General features: G+C 47.1%; 1 protein-coding gene and 1 long non-coding RNA gene across 3 annotated transcripts in view; one reads left to right on the top strand and one right to left on the bottom strand.

Annotated features, from left to right (window-relative positions):
• KIN (Kin17 DNA and RNA binding protein) overlaps positions 1–24,824 on the bottom strand; it is a 28,833-nt gene that overhangs the window by 2,720 nt on the left and 1,289 nt on the right. Inside the window, exons 2-12 of one of the 2 annotated variants that reach the window (XM_029953897.1) lie at positions 21,720–21,814; positions 17,656–17,699; positions 17,450–17,572; positions 16,475–16,656; positions 13,717–13,765; positions 12,778–12,835; positions 8,219–8,348; positions 5,912–5,962; positions 2,939–3,007; positions 2,290–2,389; positions 711–811 (exon numbers count right to left, since the gene is read on the bottom strand). In XM_029953897.1, coding sequence (XP_029809757.1) covers positions 711–811; positions 2,290–2,389; positions 2,939–3,007; positions 5,912–5,962; positions 8,219–8,348; positions 12,778–12,835; positions 13,717–13,765; positions 16,475–16,656; positions 17,450–17,572; positions 17,656–17,699; positions 21,720–21,814 — 1,002 coding nt within the window. The remainder of the gene's footprint in view (positions 1–710; positions 812–2,289; positions 2,390–2,938; positions 3,008–5,911; positions 5,963–8,218; positions 8,349–12,777; positions 12,836–13,716; positions 13,766–16,474; positions 16,657–17,449; positions 17,573–17,655; positions 17,700–21,719; positions 21,815–24,824) is intronic. The other variant, XM_029953898.1, reaches the window with a different exon arrangement.
• Positions 17,226–18,105, top strand: LOC115303957. Its single transcript, XR_003914291.1, has 2 exons — positions 17,226–17,332; positions 17,805–18,105. It is a non-coding gene; the product is annotated as an uncharacterized LOC115303957 (long non-coding RNA).

Here is a 24,824-nt window from a genome sequence, read left to right as displayed (position 1 = left end):
CACATTGAGTTTTCTACGGGATGTGAGGGCGGGGAGTCAGGATGTGAAACTGTGCATATTTTAGACAATTTTGTAAATACACTGAGCGGAAAGGAGCCAGCCACAGTATTAATGGGAGTTATCTGGCTGCAGGATGCTGGGTAATTTTTAAGGTTATTTATATAAAGTCATCTTTTTCAGCTCTTACACAATGAGTACTGCTATAGACCAGGTCCCACCTGGAATTCATAGTTTCAACCAACAGTTGCCCGATGGGATGTATCTGGTGGGCAGCCTTTGCGGAGCGATTAGGCCCTGGCGGTGGGTGCTCCTGAAAGGCTTAGTGCCCTTGTAAAGAAGACCCCGGAGAGCTTTGTCCCTTCCTCCAGGGGAGGCGCGTGAACCAGGAAGCAGGCCCTAAGTCTGCCAGTGCCTTACTCCTGGGCTTCCAGCCTTCAGAACTGCGGGAACAATTTGCTTACGGCCCTCTGGTCTATGGCACGTTCTGTTCTACCAGCTCAAGTGGACTAAGCCACACACAGAGTGCTTTTGAAATCAGAAAATACAATACATTAGCAATGGCGGGGTTAGAAAACCCAAGCTTGCGGATTTCCAAACAGGAGAGAAGACAAACGAAAAACCCAAACTCTAAAACAAAGACCAACCCGATGACAAAGAAGTAAGGCACGTTTTAAAAACATTTACGGATGTCTCTGTGGAGACATACTTACAGTTTCAATGACTATAGTAGCTGAAAAGGTCTTCTCATTGATGGATTCTAAGGTACCTTCGTTTCCTCTGTAGCCTCCATTTAAGACGAGAATTCTTTTCCCTGCAACAGAATAGAACACTGAACGCAAAGAAATGCTTGCAAAATGCTTGCTTCGTTTTTCTACTTTGTTACAGCAAAATGCAGTTGCAGTGAATGAACAGAACAAAAACCAAAATCCCTGAGAAGTTTATAAACATTTCAGAACTCTGCATACTCTAAAGTATACTTTGTAGATACTCTGACCTCTCTAACGTTAGAAGACTCCTCGCTTTTTTTCTCACTTGTCAGAAGGCGCTGTTTTAACTTTAGTATGCAAGGAGTAGGAGGGAAAATGTCCAGAGTCCAGAAGTAATTAGAAAAAACTTTAGACTGCTTTGGCTTTTTTAAAAATTATAAGATGGTTCGGCAGTTTCTTAAAAATTGAAATATGTCCTACTATGAGGGGGCATTCGATTTCCAAGTATCTTCAATGTCTCTTCAATAGAAGAGAAACCATACATCCGTATAAGGACTTGCATATGAATGTTCTTGGAAATTCTATTTGCAAAAGCCCCAAACTGCAAACAAGCCGAATGTCCATGAGCAGGTGACTGAACGAACAGAAAGAGGCATGTCCGTATGGGGAAATGCTACTCGGCAACAGACAGAAGTGAGCTGTAGACACATACATGTGACAACAGGCACGGGTTCAAAATAATTACACACACTGGAAGATCCAGACCCAAATCACAGCACACAGGGTATGATTTCACTCATACAAAATTCCAGACAGAACAAACTAATCCACAGTGACGGAGAGCCGTGGGGACATGGGAGGCAGGGAAGGATCATAAAGGGGAGTGAGGAAATTGGGGGGTGGACACATTTCATCACCTCCATTGTAGGGAAGGTTTCAGAGTATTAGTGCCTTAAAACTGATCAAATTCTCTGCTTCACACAAGTGTGACTCATTGTATGTCCATTACATCTCATGATCAAAGCTGAATGTTTTTTTTCAATCACAAAGTGAGTTTATTTTCGGGGAAGAGAGGAAAGGACTGGACAGGAGGCAGGCTCGGGGGCTCACGTGGTCAGAGTGTCAGCACTCCGCTGCCACTGAGGGCTGGGCCAGGGGCAGGTGGCCAACCCACACAGCATCCGGACGGGACGTCATAACCCTCAGATGAGAAAGACAACGAAGGAAGATGAAAAGTAAAACAATGGAGACTGTTACTCTACTGCCTTGGGCAGCTAAAGAGAGATATTAATAATAACCTGAGCCTGACTGACTTTTCCCTATGAGTTTGTGTTTTGCTTCCTGGAAAAAAAAAACTGGACCCTAGGAAAGGAAAATGTATCCACCTCACAAGAGAGCTTTCGCAAGGGAACAGTAAGCAAACCACGTGTCACCTGAGACCAGGGCGTCAGGTACACTGGCCGCTGTACGTTTCTAAGAAGGAAACCGGCGTCTACAACTGTCAAGTAGCGTCAGGAACTGTGGCGTTAGGGATGGAGTCACTCACCGCAACGGCACACGCGCAAGCGCCCCGCAGATTTACCTGGCGCTGGGATCACGGTTTCTAAGTGAGTCTGGTCGAGTTTCAGCTCGTCTCCGGAGTCGGTCATCTTTACGACAGCCGTGTATTTGTCAATCACTTCCTGTCACGTGAAATCAACGCTTTTATAATTGGGGAAACGCGTGAACACGAATGTCAAGGGACAGAAATAGGTAAGATGAAAACAAACGCAATTCCAGTCAAAGGGGAAGAGGAACCCCTTCCATAAATGACACGACTTTACAGATTTCATATACGACTTCTATGCTTCTTTTACATTTTTTTAAATCGCATTATGCTCTTTTAGTTCCAGTCTATTTGGCACAGTTTTAGGTATCGGTTTCAGGAATGCAGTATAGGGGTGCTGTGCTTCCTAATAAAGAGTCCAGTTCACGGCCTAGGGAGGGCTTTCATCTGCGAAGAATAATAGACTGGCCGGTGATCGAACGAGTCCTGGATACACACGGTGGGAGGGACAACGGCCGGCGCCACCCCAGGGCTCTGACGCATGCGCGGCGCTCGGTGCCAGAACGAGACTCTTCCGGACGGCGGGAGAGCAGGACTGGAGCGCTCAGGCTCGCGTCCTAAGATCCCAGAGCGGATGGAAGCCCCGCCCAGGCTCTGAAAGTCTCCCACAGCCTCCCGTCCTTACCTTCACAACACCCTTCTTCTTATGATATTTCTCTCCGAGCTTTTTGGTTATAATTTTCACAATGATTTCCTAGAAAAAAACAACAAAAATAAAGATGAAAGACATAAATGATCTTTTCTGTTTCACCCCTTCCTTTAAACCATGTTCGCTAAAAACCATAGTGAAGTGTAACTGCTCTGCTAAGGAAAAACTTCGCGAGTTCTAAGCCTTTCCACTTACGGCAAAACATTCCCTTCATGATCTGTTATTTCTTCTGTGTCTCCCTTTATTCGATATGGTTACTGAGAGAAAAACAATACCCCTCTCAAGGTATTTCGGCACTGAAGGTCACTTGAAATCTAGGACTTTTACCTGTCAATCTCAGCCCTAGCAATCCGTGTCTTTCCCAGAGAGCGGCTTGCTTTCTCCCCCTCCAAGGAAGCGAAAAGGGCCACAGACCTTACCCTGCTGGTGTTCAGTGCTGATAGAGACTCAGATGGCAAGTCTCACTGGGAACTGCAAGGAACGGAGTCTGTGGGCTTACACATGACATTTCCCCACAATGTTCTTTTCTCGTTGTTAGTCTTGAGTTTTTGATACACACAGATTCTTCCAGATTAGCTCCAGCTGGAAGTACCGTCCTTCGGAACATCTCTCGAGTGGGAGAGAAATCTGGGCTCATTTCATATTCATGCATTCTGGGTTTGCTCCCTTATCATTTTGCTGATTTAGATTAGCTGTCCGATGGTTGACTGTGAAAAATAAATCACCTAACCTAATGCAATAATCATAGTCACTAGAGTGATTCTGTATTTGCTACTTCAAGTGGATGTAACAGAGGTACTAGATGGGCCTGAGTACTTCACTAAGTTCAAAAATTATATTAATCAAAATTCAGTGAGGACTTTGGGGGGAGGGTATGGAATTGTAGAAAAACACGCTCAAGAGAAAACATGAATGGTCTATCTAAGACTTTCTAAATGGAGCCAAACAATGCCAAAAGAGCTTCCCTGATTTAGTCCGAGTATCTCTGGCTTCTGGTATTTCTTGAGGCCCCTCGTGGATACACACTCAGAATCTGAAGCGAACTCACTACATCACTGGGCTTACGGACAGTTGCTCACATGACAGAGCAGGTCAAAATATTTCTTCTGAAGTTCTGCCATCTGTCTCTGTGGACTGCTGGCTGTCCTGGCAAACATACTGCCCATTTCAACATCAGAGACACACTGAGTCATCACTGTTGTCCGATCCTCCCTCTCAATAGTGGAAGTGGGAAGAGTATTTGAGTAATTTATTATGAGAGAATTCTCAAACAGAAAATATGATTGAACTGAAAGTATTATCAATGGGAAGAGAATTTTTGGACTAACTAAAGCATTGTCTTTTCTTTTTTCTTTTCTTTGCTTTTGGTTTCTTTTGTATTTCCTTTAAACCAATGGTTCTTAACGAAGGGCATGCAGACATACATCAGAATCACCCAAGGGACCGGAGAAAATGTGCATTTCACCCTTGGAGATGGGATGGCAGTTGTAGTAAAACATACGTCATTTGCGAGAAAAACACTTCTCTAAAGATTTGTGAATCACTCTCTGGGTAAGAATAATTGCTTTCTGAAAAAAATTTGTTTTTCTTCCGTTTTTTTTTTTTTGAGAGTGAGAGAGAGCACGTGAGTGAGCAGAGGAAGGGGAGACTTAAGCAGGCTCCATCCCACGACTATGAGATCATGACCTGAGCTGAAATCAAGAGTGGGTCACTTAACCAACCGAGCCACCCAGGCGCCTCTTGGCAAAATTCTCGATTGCATTTTCATAAAGGATAATCCAACGATTAACAGGCAAAGGCTAGCTACTGTGATGTAGAAAACACGCAGAACACCACCCGGTGGTCCCTTCCCTTCGGTCATTCCTTTGCTATCCGTGACCGTGTTCGCGGGCGGGGAGGCGACGCCGGGGACGCCCCCAGAAGCAGCGCCGTCCGCCGGCGCAGAGCACAGCCTGCAGGAGGAGCCTGCCAGGGAGCGGGCTCAGTGCTTACTCTGCGGCCCTGGGGAACCTACTCCGCTGCTTCCTGCCTCAGTTTCCTCACCTATTTAATGGGAATTACAACAACAATTACCTTCCAGGGCTGATATAAGAGTTAGCTGAAGTAATTCATACACTGGACTATTTGACCCAGCAAGTATTTGTACATTAGCTGAGGGACCGCAGGACGCTTCCCGTGGCCACCGGTGGAAACCCCTCCCAGGGAGAAGACCACAGACCAGGACATGAAATCATTTATCTGTGTTTCCAAGCTAGAGGGAGAAGGACCACGAAGACCTGAATGAGAGCCCTTGACTTCCTGACCATCAAGGTGATTAGTAATCTTATGTTTCTAATCAAAACTACCTACATGACACACTCTTACTACTTTTTGGTCTCATGTTATTGATCAAACCAGCTTCTTAAAGAGTAATGATGGCACCCTGAACATCTTCTGAAAACTTTACATCCAAGTTCAAAACGGAACATCAACAAACAGTAATAATTCCTAGTAATTATTTAAATATTTCAAAATTGTTATCTTAAAATCACAGCAATAAGAAGTACACAATAAAATACTAAGCTCTACGTGAGTCTGTAAAATTAAAACTGCCTTCTTCCAACAAAAGTACCTAAAGGGATATTCCAAGTTCAGCAAGCAGCAAGCTGAAAACAAACACGTCTGCTTTCACGATTCTAACCTCAGTCCCGTTTCTGAGAACACAACCCTGGAAATAATTCCTGACGAGCCTGCATCACACTCACGGAGTCCGACCAGCCTGTAAACGTGAGATTACTCTCGAATACGGGTGTGACTGATCACTAAGATGGGTAAAAGAGAAGTCGTGAAGGTTATGGATCTGTCCAGAGGATTTAAGTACATTCCAGAAACCTGGTCTTCTACGCCCCAAGTGCTCTTCACATCATTCCCTCCCTTCAAGGGCGATCGCGGCCCCGGCTGGGTACATACCGGCTGCAGCCAGTAGTCCGTTCGGGTGCTCCTTTTCCTTTCCTCCTCGATCTGCAGAACACATAAGACAGCCACAGAGCTCTCTCATTAATATCCTCAATTTATTCCAAATACTTCGCAAAAGAACACCATGAAACATACGCCTCAAAGGGGTGCTGTGTAGCTTACAAGGTCCAACATAAATACACTTTTGCAATTAATTTTTGATTTTAAAAAACACTTAGGGGGACGCCTGGCTGGTTTAGATCATGGAGCGGGCAACTCTTGATCTCGGTGTTAATGGGTTCGAGACCCCAGTGGGTGTGGAGATTACTTAAAAATAAAATCTTAAAAAAACGAACACGCTTGATTTGACAACAATATGAGCTAAAGCAAGTCAACTGACCAAGAACACAAACACAGTGGCCTCAACTTGGTCAGCGCTGCAAGGCCATCTGCCCGCGCTATACTGTGCCCTCCCCACCTCCCCCCACGTGACTGCCATGAGCTGGAAAACGGGCAACGTTTTCAGGTGGTAAAAACAGAACACAGAGCGCCTGGGCGGCTCAGCCAAAAACATCCCACCCACGGCTTCGGCTCGGGTGGTGATCTCACGATTCGTGGGATGGAGCCCTGTGTCTGCCCTGCGCTGACAGTGCGGAGCCCACTTGGGATTCTCCGCCTCCTCTCTCTCTGCCCCTCCCCTACTCATGCTCTCTCTTAAAATAAAGAAACCTAAAAAAAAAAAACCTTAATACACACTTAATGCCAGCTTTGCACAGCATGTGTAGTTCTACAGTCTGATGGCAAAAAGGGGCTTCTCTGTTTGCTGAGGATAGTAAATCCTGTGAATGTGGGGGAAGAAAAATATAACCAGGGCGACAGAGGCAAAAGGGCGTCTAGAAAGAGTGCCGTCTGACCGCTGCCATGTTACGCCACGCCTCCCTCCTTCTCAGCCCGCCGCCTTAGTGACCCTGTTACCAACTTTTAATGGGCAATCCTTTGGTTGATAATAAATCTCATTTTAATTTTTCCAACTTTCCAATATGTGCAGAGAGCATTCTAAATTTAGTGTGCTTTGCAAGGTGGGTGGATCTAGCTTTCCGTTTGACTTTGAATTAAATCCAGAAACCCCACCATGGCCTGTTAAGACATCTAAGATGCTGCCCCTACTGCACCTTGGAACCTCAAATGCTCCCACTCTTGCACTCCCCACACCCTGGCCACATGGATCTTTCCTGCGCATGCTTCATTTTGAGACCTGCCCGGCCTTAGCACCTTTTCACAAGCTAGCCCCCAAGGCCCGCCCCCTGACCTCCTTAGCACTTAGCATTTTGCAGTAACTTACTCACTGGTTCACTTGTTCACGGGCCGTCCCTCTGACTAGAATGAAAGCTCCGTGACACACAGGGACTGTGGTTTTCTCCCTGTTACACACACCGCGCACAGTGCCCAGCACATAACAGCAACTCAGTATCTGCTCAGTGACGGAGTGACCCTATCTCCTAGTGTCCAGCTTTTACAGGCCACTCCTGACTCTTCAGGCTGGCCTGCGTTGTAGGAGCACCCAGTGATGGAACAGCTCCCTCCCAACCCTTCACAAATGAAGAGAAGGGTTTGGGGAGACTGGAGGAAATGATGTCACAGAAAAAAAAAAGTTAGCTTCTTGTATCCATTTATTCCTTCTCTGCACCGTCCTCCTCCTCTACTTAGTTCATACGTTGATTGGTAAGGAAGGCCATGTGGAGGGGGAGAAAGGAAGATTTAGGAATGCAGTAACAGCCCCCTGCAGCACTGCTTTATGGTTGCAGGGAGATGTGGAGCCAAAGTCTGGCCCCGGGGCCTGAATCACAGGTGTTCAGTGATGCACCACGCAGGCTTGGCACCGCGCTGGGTCACCTAAGTATGCCGTGGCTCCCTCAGGCTGGCTCCGAGGGGCAATGGAAGTCAGGGGCGACAGGAGAGCGCAGGGTGGGGAAGGGAATCCGTGGCGGAGGCCAATCTCACAGGACCACGGAAGGCAAACAGAGCTCCTCTTTCCAAGCCTCGATTACCGCCCAAGCCCTTCTGTGTGAACCCCGCTGACCGTGAACACATGGAGAGTTTTGAAGACCGTACTCAGGGCGAGAAAAGAAACCCTGATGAGAGGTTTCCAACTTTGCTCAGAGGGAGCGGCATCCACACTCCTTTCCCCTAATCCAGTCTATACACTTTTTTTTTTTAACTTTTATTAATCTAAGAATTGGCAAAACTACTTAGCTTTCCTTAGTCTGAACTATGCCATCCCTCTAACTGCACAGAAGTGGACAGGCAGCTGGTAAACTATACCTCCATGATTTCATCGAGGGCGGATCTCTTTTTTTTCTTTTCCTTTGATTGAGCTGAGCTCTGGGAGGATTCTTTTCGTTTCACTGACGCTGTGTTCCCGACGGTCTTCAGCGCGCTCGGTCCCAAGGAACTGGTAAAAAGAAGAGCCGTACCTGGTAACAGATACTATGCACAGAAGGCTTCCTAGCGCGCGGGAGAGATGTGTTACGTGATCCATTTACAACAGGTAAGTTGTCTTCATGCCTTGCGGCAGTGTGGGCACAGACACATGTACCCTCCCCTGCCGCAGCGCCCTCCTCCCCTCTCCCCTTCCGTCGGTGCCAGCCGTGATCAGTACTGCAGAGTGGTGACAGCATGGCTTTGGGGCCGGGCAGACCAGGGCTTAGGGAGACTCCTGCTCCTGACCGAGCGTTAACTCAGCCTGCTACGCCTCGGGTCCTCATCGACAAATGCGGAGACAAATGTGACCCAAATCGTAGCTCAATGGCAAGGGTTAAATAAGGTGTTTGTAAAGAAGTCATGCATATTACTGCCAGTTCTATTTTGTGAAAGCAAAGATCTCAACATGTCACTTAATTTTTGATTGCTCCTGACTGCCTAGAATGGACAGCGTAAATTCTAAATTTCTCAGTGCAATATAAAATTGTCACCACTGGCCCAAGGATGCTATCTCTGACTTATTATATACACCCGCCATTCTGAGCAACTCGCTAATGATGGGCCCACGCCCTGTTTCACGCCTTTGTAGATTCACACGTGCCTCTTTCATGCACAACAAGCTCTCCATTTATCTCCATTTGTCCCAATTCTTTAAGATCCTTTCTTCATGAGGCTTCCTGGGTCCTGCTGTTGTCTGAACTGCCCTGGCACTCTGTGGCATGTGCCGCAGTCTGCTTCGTGGTATAGTCATTTGCATATGTGACTGTGCATGTGATCCTGTGCATACGCTTGTGTATGCTTATTTTTTCCTGTAACGTGGCAGTAACTGTCTAGTGACTCCCATAAAATACACACTCAATTAATATTTGCTGACTAAATGAATCTCATCAGTGTAATCATTTAGTGTGTCATATCTGCAAAAGGCAAACAAAGGAAGATACGTGTACGAAGCTCCTGTGGAGGCAAACCAAGAGAAAAGTGTGATCAACAGAAAAACGATGCAGTTATTATTTGGACTTTTTTCTAAGGCTTTCAAAGATTGTACTAGACTTCGCGGCAGCGAGGTCACTCAGGATCCCCGCTCGGCTTGGTGTCAACTACAGTCCCTGCCTCTCTTTCACTCGGGGCCCTGAGGGTCAGGACCCCCGGACCCGGCCTTCCCGGAAACTCACATTCTCTCCTTCCCTAACTGTAAGGCTTTACGTTTATCCTTTTGAAATGTCACTTCCTGGGTTTTGTCCCAGAACTCAATCCTCTGAATGTACTTCTAAGTTCTCATCCTGTTACTTGACAAATCTCCCAGGTTTGTGACAACTGTAAATAATATCCAGCTGCTTCTAAACAGATTAAGTCCATATAAAGATAAACTCTTCAATTTGCCGCTTAAAGAAAGGTCCTTCAGGGGCGCCTGGGTGGTGCTGACAGTTCCCCTCTCTCTGCCCCTCCTCGGCTCGTGCTCTTGGTCTCTCTCAAAATAAATAAATATTTAAAAAATTAAACAAAAAAGTTTCTTTAGATTTAAAAGTACTTTTAGCTAGAAATCCACCAAACTTAGCACTAAATCCAGATCACAATCAACCATCATAAGTCTACGTAAGAGGCACTAAAACCCTAGCAAAAGGGGAATGAGGTTTAAGTGGGTATTTGGGGGTCTAGTGATTACATGTTTACAAATCACTTATTTCCTACTCTAATCAGGGCTTCTTCTTCTGCTTTCTGACTCTTTTCACATATTCCATAATTCCCCAAATTTTATCAACACAAAGTCCTCAAATTCACTGATAAATTATTTCAGTATTTTGGTATTCATCTCAACTTGGAACCTTGAGATATTCTTCTTATAATTAAGCTGCCTAAAAAGCAAGCAATTCTTTTAATAAATAAGCAAAAGAGGGGCGTCTGGGTGGCTTAGTTGGTTGAGCGTCCAACTTCGGTTCAGGCCATAATCTCATGGTCTGTGAGTTCGAGCCCTGCATCAGGCTCTGTGCAGACAGCTCAGAGCCTGGTCTCTATTTCAGATTCTAGATCTCCCTCTCTCTCTGTGCTTCCTCTGCTCATGCTCTGTCTCTCTCTCTCTCTCTCTCTCAAAAATAAACCAACAGTTAAAAAAAAAAAAAAAAAACCTCTGGAGAAGCAGGCTTACTTCTGTGCTTCAGTATAGCCTAAAATACCCATTTTTGCTCATTCATTCTGAGTTTTGGATATACAAGAGTTATAAATCAACAGGAAAACAAATCCCAACCTCTATAAAAACGGGCATTAACCTCAGTCTTAACATTGTATTATCAGTGACACTATTTACACATTATTATACATAACTGAGATAGAACACATGGAACTTGGGGCGCCTGGGTGGCTCAGTCGGTTGAGCCTCCGGCTTCAGCTCAGGTCATGATCTCACAGTTCATGGGTTCGAGCCCCTTATCGGGCTCTGTGCTGACAGCTCAGAGCCTGGAGCTGCTTCAGATTCTGTGTCTCCCTCTCTCTCTGCCCCTCCCCTGCTCATGCTCTGTCTCTCTCTGTCTCAAAAATAAATAAAACATTAAAAAAATTTTATATAAAAAAAAGAACACACAGAACTTGGTGTTCAGATAAAACTATTTTTCCCAGTGATATCAGAGCCCGGCATCAGGCACAGGAGGAGAAGTGGCAGACCCCAGAGATAACCGGCCCTCACCCGTGGAACTGATAACGCGACCTTGCTGGGAAAAGGGTGCTTGCGGACGAGACTAGGGTGTAGACCCCGAGCTGAGGCAGCCCCGGGCTGCGCGCATGGGCTCCCTACGCAGCCGCATGCATCCTTTCGAGAGGGAAATGGAAGACCTGACACATGGAGCAGGTGACGTGAGGGGGGAGCAAAGGAAATATGAAGACGCTGCTCTCGAGAACTGAAGAGGCAGGCACAAGCCGAGGGACGCCAGCAGCCAGGAGGGGCCGCAAGAGACAGAGCGCAGACTCCCGCCAGAGCCTGGGGAGGAAGGACCACCCAGCATCGGCTGGAGCTCGGCCCACCGGTTCTGAGTTCACACTCCTGGCCTCTGTTGCTTCAGAACACTGGGTTTACGATAATTTGTTACAGCGGCCACAGAAACCTAATACGAGAGAGTGGTTTGGGGGCCGCTGGGCCCAGGTTTCACATTTTACCTACTCTTGGGAATAGCAAACAATAAGGGAAAATCGAGAGGAACACGTACCATGAGGCACCTGTGATGGGACATATTTAAATCTGCCTTCCAGGTCCTATCACACCAACGTTTGAAAAGAATTTTCAGGTGCACCACATGTAGAACCCATCTGACCACTGTCTTCACGGCGTCTAACGTAGCTCTCAGTTCTGGACTCTTTCACCCGAAGTGAAGGCCTCTGGCCAGCCTTTCTGGAGCAGTTAATACATGGCCGCTCCGTCTGTCTACTTCCTTTTAACTCTCCCCGCCACCTACTTCATTGTGTACAGAACACTCGCCTATAAGTTAACCAGAAAACAGTATGTAAGATACTAAGTAAAATAACAAAGATTGGCCAACTCAAAACTAATTTCTGGTAGATAATGGGAAGGTACCAGGAGGAGGGATCTTCCCGAATATCTTGTCTTATTTTTTATCTCCCTAGCCAAACTGCACATCACAGATAGTGAACAAACACTTGGTGAAAGGATATATTACATAAGAACTGCAAGAGAAGAGAGCGTGGAAAGCGAGAAGTACCTGACAACATGCTATACCAGGATCTGGCGAACTACAACCCACGGGGCGAATGCAGCCTGCCGCCCGGGTTTATAAATGAGACGTTTCTGGAATACAGCCTTGTTCGTTCATTTGCACATTGTCTCTGGCTGCTTTCTCACTCTAACAGCGGCTGAGTGGTTGTGACGAAGACATACGGCCGATAAGGTGGACGACACTCACTCCGGGGCCTTTCACAGACGGACCTGGCAAGCCCCGCTCCGCTGCACTGTGCGGCGGGCAGGCGGCGATGGCCGAGGGCCGGCCGGGGCCGGGGAGTCAGGTGCGTGTCTCTACTCTCCCGAGACCCTAACATGGTGGACACTGTGGAAAACTGGACACCAGCTAATGTTAGCTTGCTAAGTGGGCTCCGATAGAGAAACAAGCAGCACCGCGGGAAGCATTAGGTGGAGGAGAACTCACGGAGAGACAAAGGTCTGTCCCGGGAAGCACGGGATCAAAGTGCCTTTCCTCAAAAGAGAGAATCGTACCATCACAGGCAAATAAGGAAAAAACAGTTGCTGAGAAACACAACAACCATCAAACAAAAACAAAAGAGAAGGAAGTTACAACCAGAAAAACAGAAAAGCCACACACACACCACTGCAGCTTTAATACTGCAGTGACCAACATCTGACGAAAAGCCTCAAGTTCTAAGACGCCTGCTCACCGGCTCACCTGGACTTGGACGACGCTGCTGCTGAACTACAGGCTCCTTTATTCAGATTGAACGTGACTGGAAGAAAAACAGTGGTATATTTGTTACGCATGTATTCGTTTCGTATATGTATATACATACACACTTCATTTACACATGTATGTATACCTTCCAGGAAAATTACAAGACTTATCAGATGAGACACCACAGTGCACCACATGGAAGTTCACGGACGACCGGAATAGATGAGAGCCGGGACGGGCTTGTGCAGAGTGATAAACTGCAGAGGAGTGTACTGCGCAGATGCTCCGAGCTGGGAAACACTGCCTGGCTGCCCCCCTACCTCCCTGATACCCCCCCCACCACTAAGGGGACAGGACTCCAATTTGGTCAGGTGTTCACACTCCTCACACGTGGCTCGGAGGATGCTGGGGCTGAATGTACCCCCCAAATCCGTATGTCGAAAACCTAACGTCCACAGTGACGGGATTAGGAGGTGTGGGGGGGGCCCTAGGTAGGGGGTGAGTAAGGTGCCTCTGCTTTAAAACAATCAGAATCAGCCCACTTCCTTTCCCAGTGACTGTCTTTGAGGTGGAGGCTGACAGGGACTGGACAATGACATTCAGAAGGAGGTCTGCTGGCCAGAGGAGTCTCCAAGGGCCCACAGCGACCTGTGCCCAGCTGCTGACTGAGGGCATGGTGTCCAGACCCACCCCACCCCTGGACTCTTGTTACAGCACGGTATTTCCTTACTATTTAGACTCATTTTGGTCAGTTTTGTCATGTGTACCTGAAGGCGTCCTACCCAGTTCATGGTTGTTACTGTTTCATAGATGGGGGAGAGCAGTGCCATCCAGGCACATGCCATGTCTGGCTCCCAAACATGCTGCTGGTTTTGGGCAGGGCCAAAACAAAAGCATCCATGTTTAAAGAAGGGGAGAAACAAAAAGTAAAACTACCTTTTTCTTCGTCATTTTCTCTGCTTAATTCGGTAAAAACAGGAGCCTCCTGAAAGAAAAGAGAAAAAGAGCATGAAGGGTTGGTTTACGGCATTTGCCATCAGGACTCCATAGTCCCAAGTTAGGGCTTTGTACCCATTGCTGCAAGGCAGCTCCAACATGCAACTAACGCGACTAGGAGCCGAGCTACGAAATCTGATGTACTGCACACCTTCTTCAACTGCATGTTACCCTAACGGGAAAAAAGTAGCTTCTCTGGACCAAACTGCAGAAGTTTACCTACATGTTTCTTTCTACCACAATGTAAAATGGAAACAACACAAAACAATAAACTTCAAAAGTTTTAGCTAGAGGGTTACCTTAAAAAGCAACAGCTTTCTACATTATGGGATGGGTAGGTAAGATCGAGAGTCTAGGACGGACTCAGAAAGAAGGGCGGCAAAAGCCACCTCTGCACGGGATTGGCCCTGTCGCCTGCCAATCTCACGATCTCCCTGGGGCCTCAACTGTTCCATCTTTAAGACGGGGGTATGCGCATATTTAGAGGCATCATAAGGGTTGACTAGGATACCATAAAGGAGACACTTAGCATCATGCCTGCAACGGTGTTTGATAAATGCTAATTGTGGTTTCTGCTAATAAAAAAGATGTTCTTATAAATAAACTGTTAAAAAAAAAAGATGTTCTTGAGATCTGAGATATTCTTTCTTAGGTAATGTCCATTAAGATCTAACAAAAGAAGGCAAAAGACATAATGCTACTTTAAAAACTATTTTTTTCAGGGGTGGCTGGGTGGCTCAGTCAAGCGTCTGACTTTGGCTCAGGTCATATTCTCGTGGTCCGTGAGTTTGAGCCCCGCCTTGGGCTCTGTGCTGACAGCTCAGAGCCTGGAGCCTGCTTTGGATTCTGTGTCTCCCTCTCTCTCTATTCCTCTCTCTCTTGAGATGGAGTGTGAGCAGGGGAGGGGCAGAGAGGGAGACAAGAGTCTGAAGCAGGCTCCAGGCTCTGGGCTGTCAGCACAGAGTCTGACACGGGGCTCAAGCTCATGGACCACGAGATCATGACCTGAGCCAAAGTCGGATGCTTGACTGACTGAGCCACCCAGGCGCCCCCAGGGATTTAAATATTTAAAAGAATTTCAAGAATAAAACCCTTTCAATCTTAGGCAGGGGTTTACATTTTACAATTACAGTGGTTTAAACCTTGCTTCTATTTTAATTTAATACCGAAAACTCCTGAAGATGGTGTGAAAACACGCACACGAAAGCAGGGCCACACGTGCACAACCACTCACTTGTGAAGGGCAATTTGCATGGCATAAAAGGTGACTTGTAAACAGACCTTTACTTGCTGATTGCCTGTGCCTCCCTGCATCTCTCTGCACTAAACAGCTTCCGTAAGACACACAGGAGAACGATCCACTGTATCCACAGTAGCCAAATCCTGAGAACAAGCCACATGCTTCTCAACAGGAGGATAGATAAATTGTGTGATATTCATAAAATGGAACAGACATCAGTTTTAAAAAGGGTGAAACATGGGTAGGAAAGAACCTAGGTGCAGTAAACATAACATTCTGTTTGAGTTACACAAGACAGACACACAGTGTACTGTATGACTCATTTCTACAAAGAACACACTGGCAAGCAATTAGGAGTGGTGCGTCAGAGCGCCGGTTCCTTCCTGGGGAGCGGGGAATGCTGGGAATGGGCAGGACACTGGAAGTTCTCTGTATCTTTTTTTTTTAATTTTTTTATTTATTTTTAATACAGAGAGAGACAGAGCATGAGAGGGGGAGGGGCAGAGAGAGAAGGAAAGACAGAACTGGAAGCAGGCTCCAGGCTCTGAGCTAGCTGTCAGCACAGAGCCTGACACGGGGCTTGAACCCGCGAACATGAGATCTGACCTGAGCTGAGGCCAGAGGCTTAACCAACTGAGCCACCCAGGCGCCCCAGTTCTCTGTATCTTGATCTGGTGGTCGCTCCACAGGCTATGCACGCATCTACTCTCCACCCATCCATCCAAAGACACACACACGTGTGAAATTTCACTGAGCTGTAACCTTAAGATTAATGTGCATCATACGCTTTGTCACATGTATCTTAGGCCACAATAAAGTTTTTAAAAACACTAAATGGCTAGTAGCGTCACCTGTACACTAGGCTCCACTTTCCCACACGCAGCCGTTGGTATGGTGGCACCAGGGTGCAGGGGGTTTTTCTCTTTTGTGTACTGCTCTCTCCCCAGTGCCTAGAAGAAAGCCTGGCACACAGAAGGCACCCCATAAATATTTGTTGAAATAAACGCCTTCCTCGGTTCTTCTAACACCTGACCCGCCTTCCCCAGGCCTTGCCTCCCGTTGATTCCTCAGGCCCACAGATTGTATCTGCCTTCAAATATTCTACACCCTGCCCAGGCTGGCGCCAGGGCTGGCACCTAGGTGCCACACTGTTTAACTCCAACACCGTGCTAATTATGGCCAAGTGAGGTCAGCTGCTATGTCTTCCCCGTGAGCTATCACCTCCGCCGCAGGACAAGGAAGCTGAGGTTTAGAAGATCATCGAACTCTACAAGACAGTGAGTCGGTGAGTCAGAGATGGGATCCAGGTTGGCCGCGACTCCAAAAGCCGGCCTTTTAGACTCAGTCATGCCTTCTCCTCTCCGTTAAAGAACAGCACCTACCAAACTCAACTTGATGCTTACAAATGTTGCTTCTTGAGGCTTTCATGTTGCCTCCCTGAATGACACGGCTACCCACCTGTTCTTTCCCCTCCAGACCTCTTCTCACTTGCTCTTCGATAAACTTGGCTGTTTTCTCTTCATCGTCGAGATCCTGCTTCTTCTTTTTCTCCAGTTCCAGTTGCCGGCGGATAGTTTCTGGATCCCTGTCGATGTACTGAATATACCAGCCCTTTGGGGTCTCATCCACCTTGCACAAGCCTTAAAAAGAAAAAAAATAATAATAACAGACAAAATCGAACATGACCAAAACCAAAGGGAAATATAAATGTGTTCCATCTCCAAGTCATATACCGATTCATTCAAATACACCCATTCAAACAGACACACAGGTTCATGCGGCCCACGAAATTTCCATACTCACCGTTGATAAAATTTAGGTATTTTAAGTGGGATATTTTATCTCCTTAAACGGAAAAAACTATCATTCTGATTTTTTAACTAGCTAGGTTAAGTCGACTATACATGCAAGGGAAATACACAAAAGAAGTATCATTGTGCTTAGTAAGGACTTAGCCGCGTCTGAGTATTTAACACCCAACGAACATGTGACATGCTGCTACCTTCACGAGATAGAAATTTCCCCGTAAAATGGAATAAAGTAACACACTGATCCCTCTCTTCTCCCAGGTGCCATCCTATGAACATTAGGAACGGAAAAAGCGGCAGCAAATCCTCACGCTGGGGCAACAAAAGCTTCCAAAAGTAAAATGCATACGGGGGTACAAAGGGGCAGGACTGCTAGTAACTCTCCACCGGAAGGAGGGGAGGCTGTGGAGACAGAGCTGGGCACCGTCAGAAGAACCAGTGCAGACGCTGCTCGTGTCCAGGAGGAACGCCCATCAGCCCTGGAAGGTTCCGCCCCCCCCAGCACGCGGTAAGCGCCCCGCTCATCCTCTTCTCTGTAAATCGACAGGGGCTAGGACAGTCCTCCGTCCTCTCTCTGTCTCTGCCCCGAGCCACTCGCGGCTGCTCGGGTCCTGTCTAGCCTCACCTTCTCTGCCCAGCCACTTGGTAAAATCGGTCAGCGTCTCCCACTGGGTGGCGTTCATGTGGATGTGCTCCCGGTGGCTGATGTACTCATTGTACACGATGTTGTTGTGGACCCTCTTGGTGCCTGACAACAGAACGGCACGCTGTCAGCCCGGAGCAGGCTCGTGGCTTATGTGGCGACTGCGTGCACAACACCCCGATGCTTACCAAAGCGTCTCCTGAGAAGTTCTAGAAAGTCATTTCGGAATTCCCTAGTAAGGAAAGGAAGGAGAGCATTAAGGTAGTTCTACAAATATAAAACTATACAGTGTGAATGCCCAAATGATCCATGAAACATCTATGTGACTATCTGTTAGGAACCTTCGGGAACTGAAAAAGGAAAGAACCCTGAAAGTTCACAGCCTTCGAGGATCTCGGGTAAATGTCTGGTGTTGAGACTTCCAGTCCCGGCAGAGCGACCACAGCAAAAGTGACCACACGTGTCTGGAGAGGTTCCTCCGCGAGGTCTCTTGGGGCCGCTGGGTGCGGCCTGACCCCACCATTCTCCCAATGACACCAAAACCTCCCCGATTCCACAGGACACGGGTACTTAATGTGTCCCTTGCACTGAATACACTGTGTTAAGTGCTGAGTAAACACAGGCGAATAAAACCTAAATCTCGGCCCAGGTTGCAATCCAGCAGAACCAATCATAATGGAAGTCCAACAGCAGTGATGTAACACCACGTCCCGACGGTGAGGGAGACGCCCGCAGGCGACCTTGAACGTGGGCAGTGAAGTGGGAAGGGGACTTTATGGGCGGAGAGGAAGACAGGCCATTCCCAGGGGCAGACGAACTTGAAAGCATCACGTCTAGAAAACGAGGTCCCCACCGAACTAACGTGAGTAGGCAGAACTGAGGGACACAGTGGGACAGAAGAGAACAACAGGGCGGGTAGAAGACACGGCAGGAAAACAATGGTGGGGCTGGTCTTTGAAGTACCTCGAATATCATGCTCACGAGGGTGGGTTTTATGGGTGCAGTGGGAAAGCACCAAGTCTGTGAAAGTCTGTGATCTAGAAAGACAGTCCGGTGGAAGACAGAACGAGAATTCTCCAAGTGGGGTCCCCACAGCAGCAGCGTCAACATCACCTGGGAACATGAGAAGCCCCACGTCCCCGGCCCAACCCAGACGTGTGGAATCAGAACCTGCCGATGCTCTCACAAGCCCTGCGGTGACTCTGACGCACGTGCTGGTCTGTGAATGTGGGCTTGAAGCACGTACAGGGGGCACAGCCCTGCCGCAGGGAAGGCCAGCGAGGAAGTCACTGGATTAACTTCGGTGGCACATGCTGAGTGAGGACGAGGGCCACGAGAAGGGAGAGGATGGGAGCTTAAAGGGCACAGCAGAGGAGAATCAACACCAGGAGGTCCCAGCTAGCCTTCCGGGCAGGTCTGTCAACCAGCACACAGCAGGTGCAGTGGACAGAATTCTGCGTTCGGCCTTAAGATGCTGGCTTTGAGAGAGCCTTCCGAAACAGAGATCACAACTGCCCAGGAAAAACCACAACTTAGGGCAGATATCAGGAATGGGTGGTAACACTGAGGAGTCAGCCCACACACGGGGAATGGCTGAAAGAATGACAAGTCCTGGAGCCTGGGTGATGCGGACGGAAGGAAGCCGAGCAGGCACCCTGAGGAACGTTCTTGTGTTGGAGGAGCTGGGAGGACAGGGAGACGGGCTAAGGAAGCAAGCGGGCAGGAGGAGGAGGGGCAGGAAGAGGAGCAGGAGGAGGAGCAGGAGGAGGAGGAGGAGGAGAAGAGGAGGAGGAGCAGGAGGAAGAAAGCCAGGAAAGAACGGAAAACAAAGATGTTTGTGGTAGGAAAGAGCGTCATCCACTGAAGACAAAGAAGAGGAAGATGGAAACAGAACAGCCACTTGGAGGCAGTAAACGGGGGCAGAGCAGACGGCCCCAGTGTAGACAGCCCTTGCCAGGATGGCGTTTCCCCAAATGTGGCTCGTGCAGCCCGTGGTACTCATGGCAGTTTAAGTGGCTCACACACAAACATGTCTGCCTTTTCCGCCCCGTGACCTGCTCTGCTGGCACAAACGCCAGGCTGGGCCCACCTGCTGGCATGTCAGGCAGGGCAGGGCAGGGTGGCCGGAGTGCTCTTCGTGGGCACGCACGGGCCGTGAGAACGTTCCAGATGGGGCAGTAGCACGGTACGAGGTCTCGGCCGGAGGGACCGCGTCTTACGCCCGGACGCCCCAGGTCCGCCGCCGCCGGTGCCCGTCCCGAGCACGGCACTCCGGCACTCGTGCGATGCTCTGAAGGAAGGACGGGCCAATCAACTCTGGTTACTCAAGATTCAAGATTTGGTGGAGATTTTGTCAAAAACAAGCAAAGTGGGGCTTGTCACGTCATGGAATACGGCTGACAGTGTTTGTTGCCCATGATAAAATCTGAGCATTCCAGCAAATGAGAGTCTAGTAAACTAGCATCGGCCAGTGTGAGTCTGGCATACCTCCCAACACGTAAAGGCCTTTCTGAGGTCACTGATGTTGACATGAAGAAATACGTGGAATGAGCCGTGTCCCCATTCGGAACACTCCGTGAACCAGTATTTTCCAAATGGCCAGTGCGTGATGACATAAAACCATGCCTAGTACACGGTCCCTTTATAGTGAAAGATCAAGGGATCATAATGTATTAGAATACAAAAGTTCCCTGATATGGCTTCAGATTCCACAGGGCAACCGACCTTTAAGAAAGTATCACCGTGATGTGTTTTGATGTTGTATCAAAGAAGAACTTCCAAAATTGTCCGGAAAAGACTATTAAAATATTCCCCCATTCCAACTAGACATCTGTGAACAGGGTGGGCTTTCTTTATGTGCTTCGCTCAGAACATCTAAAACAGACTGAAAACAGAAGCAGATGTGTCTCCTACCAGTCAGATACTGAACAGATTTGCAAAATGTAAAGGAATGTTACTCCTATTTTTTTTTGTTTTGGAAAATAGTTATTTTCATTAAAAAATTTATTTATTTTTACAGGTGCCTGGGTGGCTCAGTCACTAGCTCAGGTCATGATCTTGTGGTTTGAGAGTTCAAGCCCTGTGTCCAGCTCTGTGCTGTCAGTGCAGAACCTGCTTGGGATTCTCGATCTCCTTCTCTCTCTGCTCCTCCTCCGCTCATGATATCTCTCAAAAATAAATAAATATCACAAAAATTTTAAATTTACTTATTTTAACATGTAATAGTTTTATACTGTTTTTAAATGAGTTAATAAATGCATTTCTTTTTTTTCATTTTTAATTTTTTTACTGTTTTTTATTTATTTTTGAGAGACAGAGAGACAGCGCAAGCAGGGGAGGGTCAGAGAGAGGAAGATACAGAATCTGAAGACAGGCTCCAGGCTCTGAGCTGTCAGCACAGAGCCCGACGCAGGACTCGAACCCACAAACCATTAGATCATGACCTGAGGCAAAGTTGGACACTTAACCGACTGAGCCACCCAGACGCCCCTCATTTTTTTTCATGTTTAATCCCTAATTTACAGGTACCAATATATCAATATCAATCACAAACAAAAGCTCTGCAAGGCTCTTCAATAACTTTTAAGGGTTTAAAGGGGGTGTAAGACCAAAAGGTCTAGAACTTGGAAAAGAAAGAGACAAAAGACTAAATATCAATAGTAATAATAATTAATAGCTAATCATAATCGAGTACTGGGTACTCTGCTAAACACTTTAAAAGCTTTAACTCATTCATCTTCATCTAAACCCTATGAAATAAAGAGGACGCTTGGAAGAGTGTGCTGTTTGTAGTTCCATTTGACAGACGAGGGAACAAAAGCACAGACAAGTATAAGTGGTCCGGCGAGGGGCCTGGCGGGAGACACCGAGCTTGCAGGGCGGGATGGCCGGCCGTCGGACCCCACAGCCGTGCTCCGGGCCACGCTCGGACCCCACAGCCGTGCTCCGGGCCACGCTCGGACCCCACAGCCGTGCTCCGGGCCACGCTCGGACCCCACAGCCGTGCTCTCGGCCATGGTCGAGTTGGACTTAGTGTCTGATGTCTGGGGCACCAGACGGAACTGTGAGAAACACTTGCACCACAGTTCCAGACTGTGATAAACTGTCAAAGGAAAACAGAACCTGAGCACGAGACAACACAGCTGCCACGTTACTGTGTAGGGAAGAGGCAGGGCTCCCGCCATATAAAATATGAAGCAAATGTGAACACCTGCACGACGCCTACGAGACAAGGACGTCTTCGGGTACTTACTCGGAGAAGTAGTCCATGAACTGCTGAGGGTTTTCGGAAGCCAGCAGTAGTTGTCTCTGGTGAGATTCGGACATACAGTGACACTTGAAGCCATTCTACAAAAAACGGAAGTAGTCGTTTGACTCTGACTTAGGTCATCATCATGGCTCCTAAACAGCAGTATTTAATTAACCATAAAAAGCTCTTCTTTGATAATAGATTGTAACAAAAAAGAAAGAAAGAAAATCACTAGCTTCAAGCACCCTATCATTTAAAAAGTCTTTTATGAGGTTGAGTTATGCAGCACTGCTACACAGAGAATAATCCCAGGAGATTAAAGAGACAGAAAGCTCGTGCTCTGGAAAGCAGACGTTGGTAAGAAACAGGACAGGGCACAGGAAGAGTGATTTTGTTTTTTCAATCAACTTACCAAGTCTATGGAACACCCACTGCACGTGATGTGACGTAAGTACTTGGGGACATGTAACCAAGTAACATGGGCCGTTAGTGAATTTCCATCAACGGAACTCTTCACTCACTTTTCTCTTTAGTTCATTATCCAAAATACACTATTACATATTACAGAAGCCTCATATACTAAATCTGTATCTTCTTCAGGTAATTGATTAAAAAAAATTAAAAGTTTTGGCTTTGCGTCTACACACCTTAACATTTACAGCTGATTCTTCACTAAAACCACCAATGAAAACTGGGCTTCTCCTCCTGTGCTCCCCATCTCCATGAGAGGGATGGTCCCAACCCGGGCCTCTCCTCCCTCTTTTAGCAAGGATGCTAAAACACCCAAGTGAAGGGCTGACAGTAACTAGATATATTCCTTACCTATCCCTTGCTCCCGCAAGAGGAAAAATACTACTTTTCTAACATTACTGTCATCTGTACTCAATTATCTCAGCCTGATTAGACATTATGGGTCTCCTTAGGTGATGCATAAACGTGCATTACGTGGTGCAGCGTGAAACCCACAGGATCACCTATCAAGCGGTCTTCCCCCAAATATCTAACCAGAACCTAATCGAGCCTTCAGCTCCAAGCTCCAGTTCATAGAACTGTAAGTTAGAGAAGGAGCATGAAAGACAACCGCAGGGAAACTTAATTGTTCCGTATCATACTGATACTGAACACTCCGGACAGTTACTGGCTGACTGTCTTCAAGTCAACGTCAGAAAACAACTGAATAGCAAAGATACAGAAGCAACTCAAGTGTCCGTGGACAGATGAATGGATAAAGGGGACACACACAATGGAATATGGTTCAGCCTATAAGAAAGGATATGATCTTGCCATTTGTGACAATATGGATGGGCCTAGAGGGTGTTATGCTAAGTGAAGTGACTCAGAGAAAGACAAATTTGGTATTTCACCTCTGTGTGGAATCTTAAAAACACATGAATCAGGGGCGCCTGGGTGGCTCGGTCGGTCGAGCATCGGACTCTGGAGTTGGGCTCAGGTGGCGAGCTCAGCCTCCTGAGATGGAGCCCCGCGCTGGGCTTTGTGCTGGGCGTGGAGCCGGCCTGAAACTCCCTCCCTCTGCCTGGCTCACACGGGCATGCACACACACTCCTCTCTCAGAAAGTTAAAAAATAAACAAAAACAAAAGCACAATGAGACCTACAAATACAGAGAATACACTGATGGCTGGAGGGGATAAGGAGGGCAGCTGGGCAAACAGGTGACGGGGAGGGGGCGATACAGGCTTCTGGTGACCGAATGAGTAAGTCCCGGGAACAGACAGCGCAGGGAACGCGGTTGATGGCACTGAAATAGTGCTGCGTGGTGACAGGCAGGAGCGACACTGCAGGGAGCCTGGTGTGAGGTGTAAATCGTGCTCTGTGCATGCAACTAACGTAACTAATGTGTGCATGATGAGTGACAGCTATGCTCCTGTGAGAGATTAATTTAAAAATAAGAAAAAACAGTTGGGTTTTGGGGGGGGCGGTGGGAGGAAGGGTGAGGGAAGTGGATTCTATATTCCGTTTAGAATTGAGAGAGGATTAGAAGTCCTAATTATTCAGAGTTTTAGGGCAATGAAACTAGTCCCTATGATAACAGATATATACGCCACTATACACTTGTCCCAAACCACAGAACGTTTAACGTCAAGAGTGAGTCCCACTATGGACTACAGACTTTGGGGATGATGATGTGCCAGTGTGGCCTTATTGACTGTGACAAAAGTCCGCGGCGGCAGCAAGATGCGACACTGGGGAAACTGTACAAATGTGGGCACCGGGAGTGGATGGGAGATCTCTGTACCTCCTGCTTATTATTTCTGAAAAGCTAAAACTGCTAAAAAAAAAAAATAGTTTACTTTTTAAGTCCTAATAACAAATCTGATTCGTGTCTTTTGATTGGGTCTTGGTTTAAAAAAATAAAAGACTTGAAAAAAATTTTTAGTGTTTATTTATTTGAGAGAGAGAGAGAGAAGAGGAGGGGCAGAGAGAGGGAGACACAGAATCCAAAGCAGGCTCCAGGCTCTGAGCTGTCAGCACAGAGCCCAACATGGGGCTCGAACCCACTAACAGTGAGATGATGACCTGGGGCAAAATTGGATGCTCAACCAACTGAGCAACCCAGATGCCCCCTAAAAATTTTTTAAAAACATTTGTGGGAATGAGGCCAGAAATGTGAATATGGCATGCATATCACATGACATAAAAGAATTTTTATTAATCTCGTTATGTGATGACATCTATTGTGGCTATGTAGAAAAATATCCAAATATCTTAGAGAGGCATATTTAAGTATTTAGAGATGACTTATCCTGGATGTTGGCAATTTCTTTAACATATTTCTGAATAAAGCAAAGCTAGGCAAATGTCTTAAAATGTTAAATACGAGTAATGGATATCCAGATGTTCACTGCACTTGTCTCTAGTTTTCTGTGTGAGACTTTCACCTTGACTATTAAAAAGAACTGGAGGGGGCGCCTGGGTGGCTCAGTCAGTTAAGCACTGGACTTTGGATTTCCGCTCAAGTCATGTTCTTAGGGTTCATGAGTTCGAGCCCCGCATCAGGCTCCGTGCAGAGCCTGCTTGAACTCTCTCTCTGCCCTTCTCCAGCTGGTGTACTATCTCTCTCTCAAAGTAATTAAAAAATAAATAGAAC

The sequence above is a fragment of the Suricata suricatta genome, chromosome 10 (genome assembly GCF_006229205.1).
Source record: "Suricata suricatta isolate VVHF042 chromosome 10, meerkat_22Aug2017_6uvM2_HiC, whole genome shotgun sequence".
Classification (NCBI taxonomy): Eukaryota; Metazoa; Chordata; class Mammalia; order Carnivora; family Herpestidae; genus Suricata; species Suricata suricatta.
Note: the sequence above shows the minus strand (reverse complement) of the source record. Positions and strands in the feature narration are given on the sequence as shown.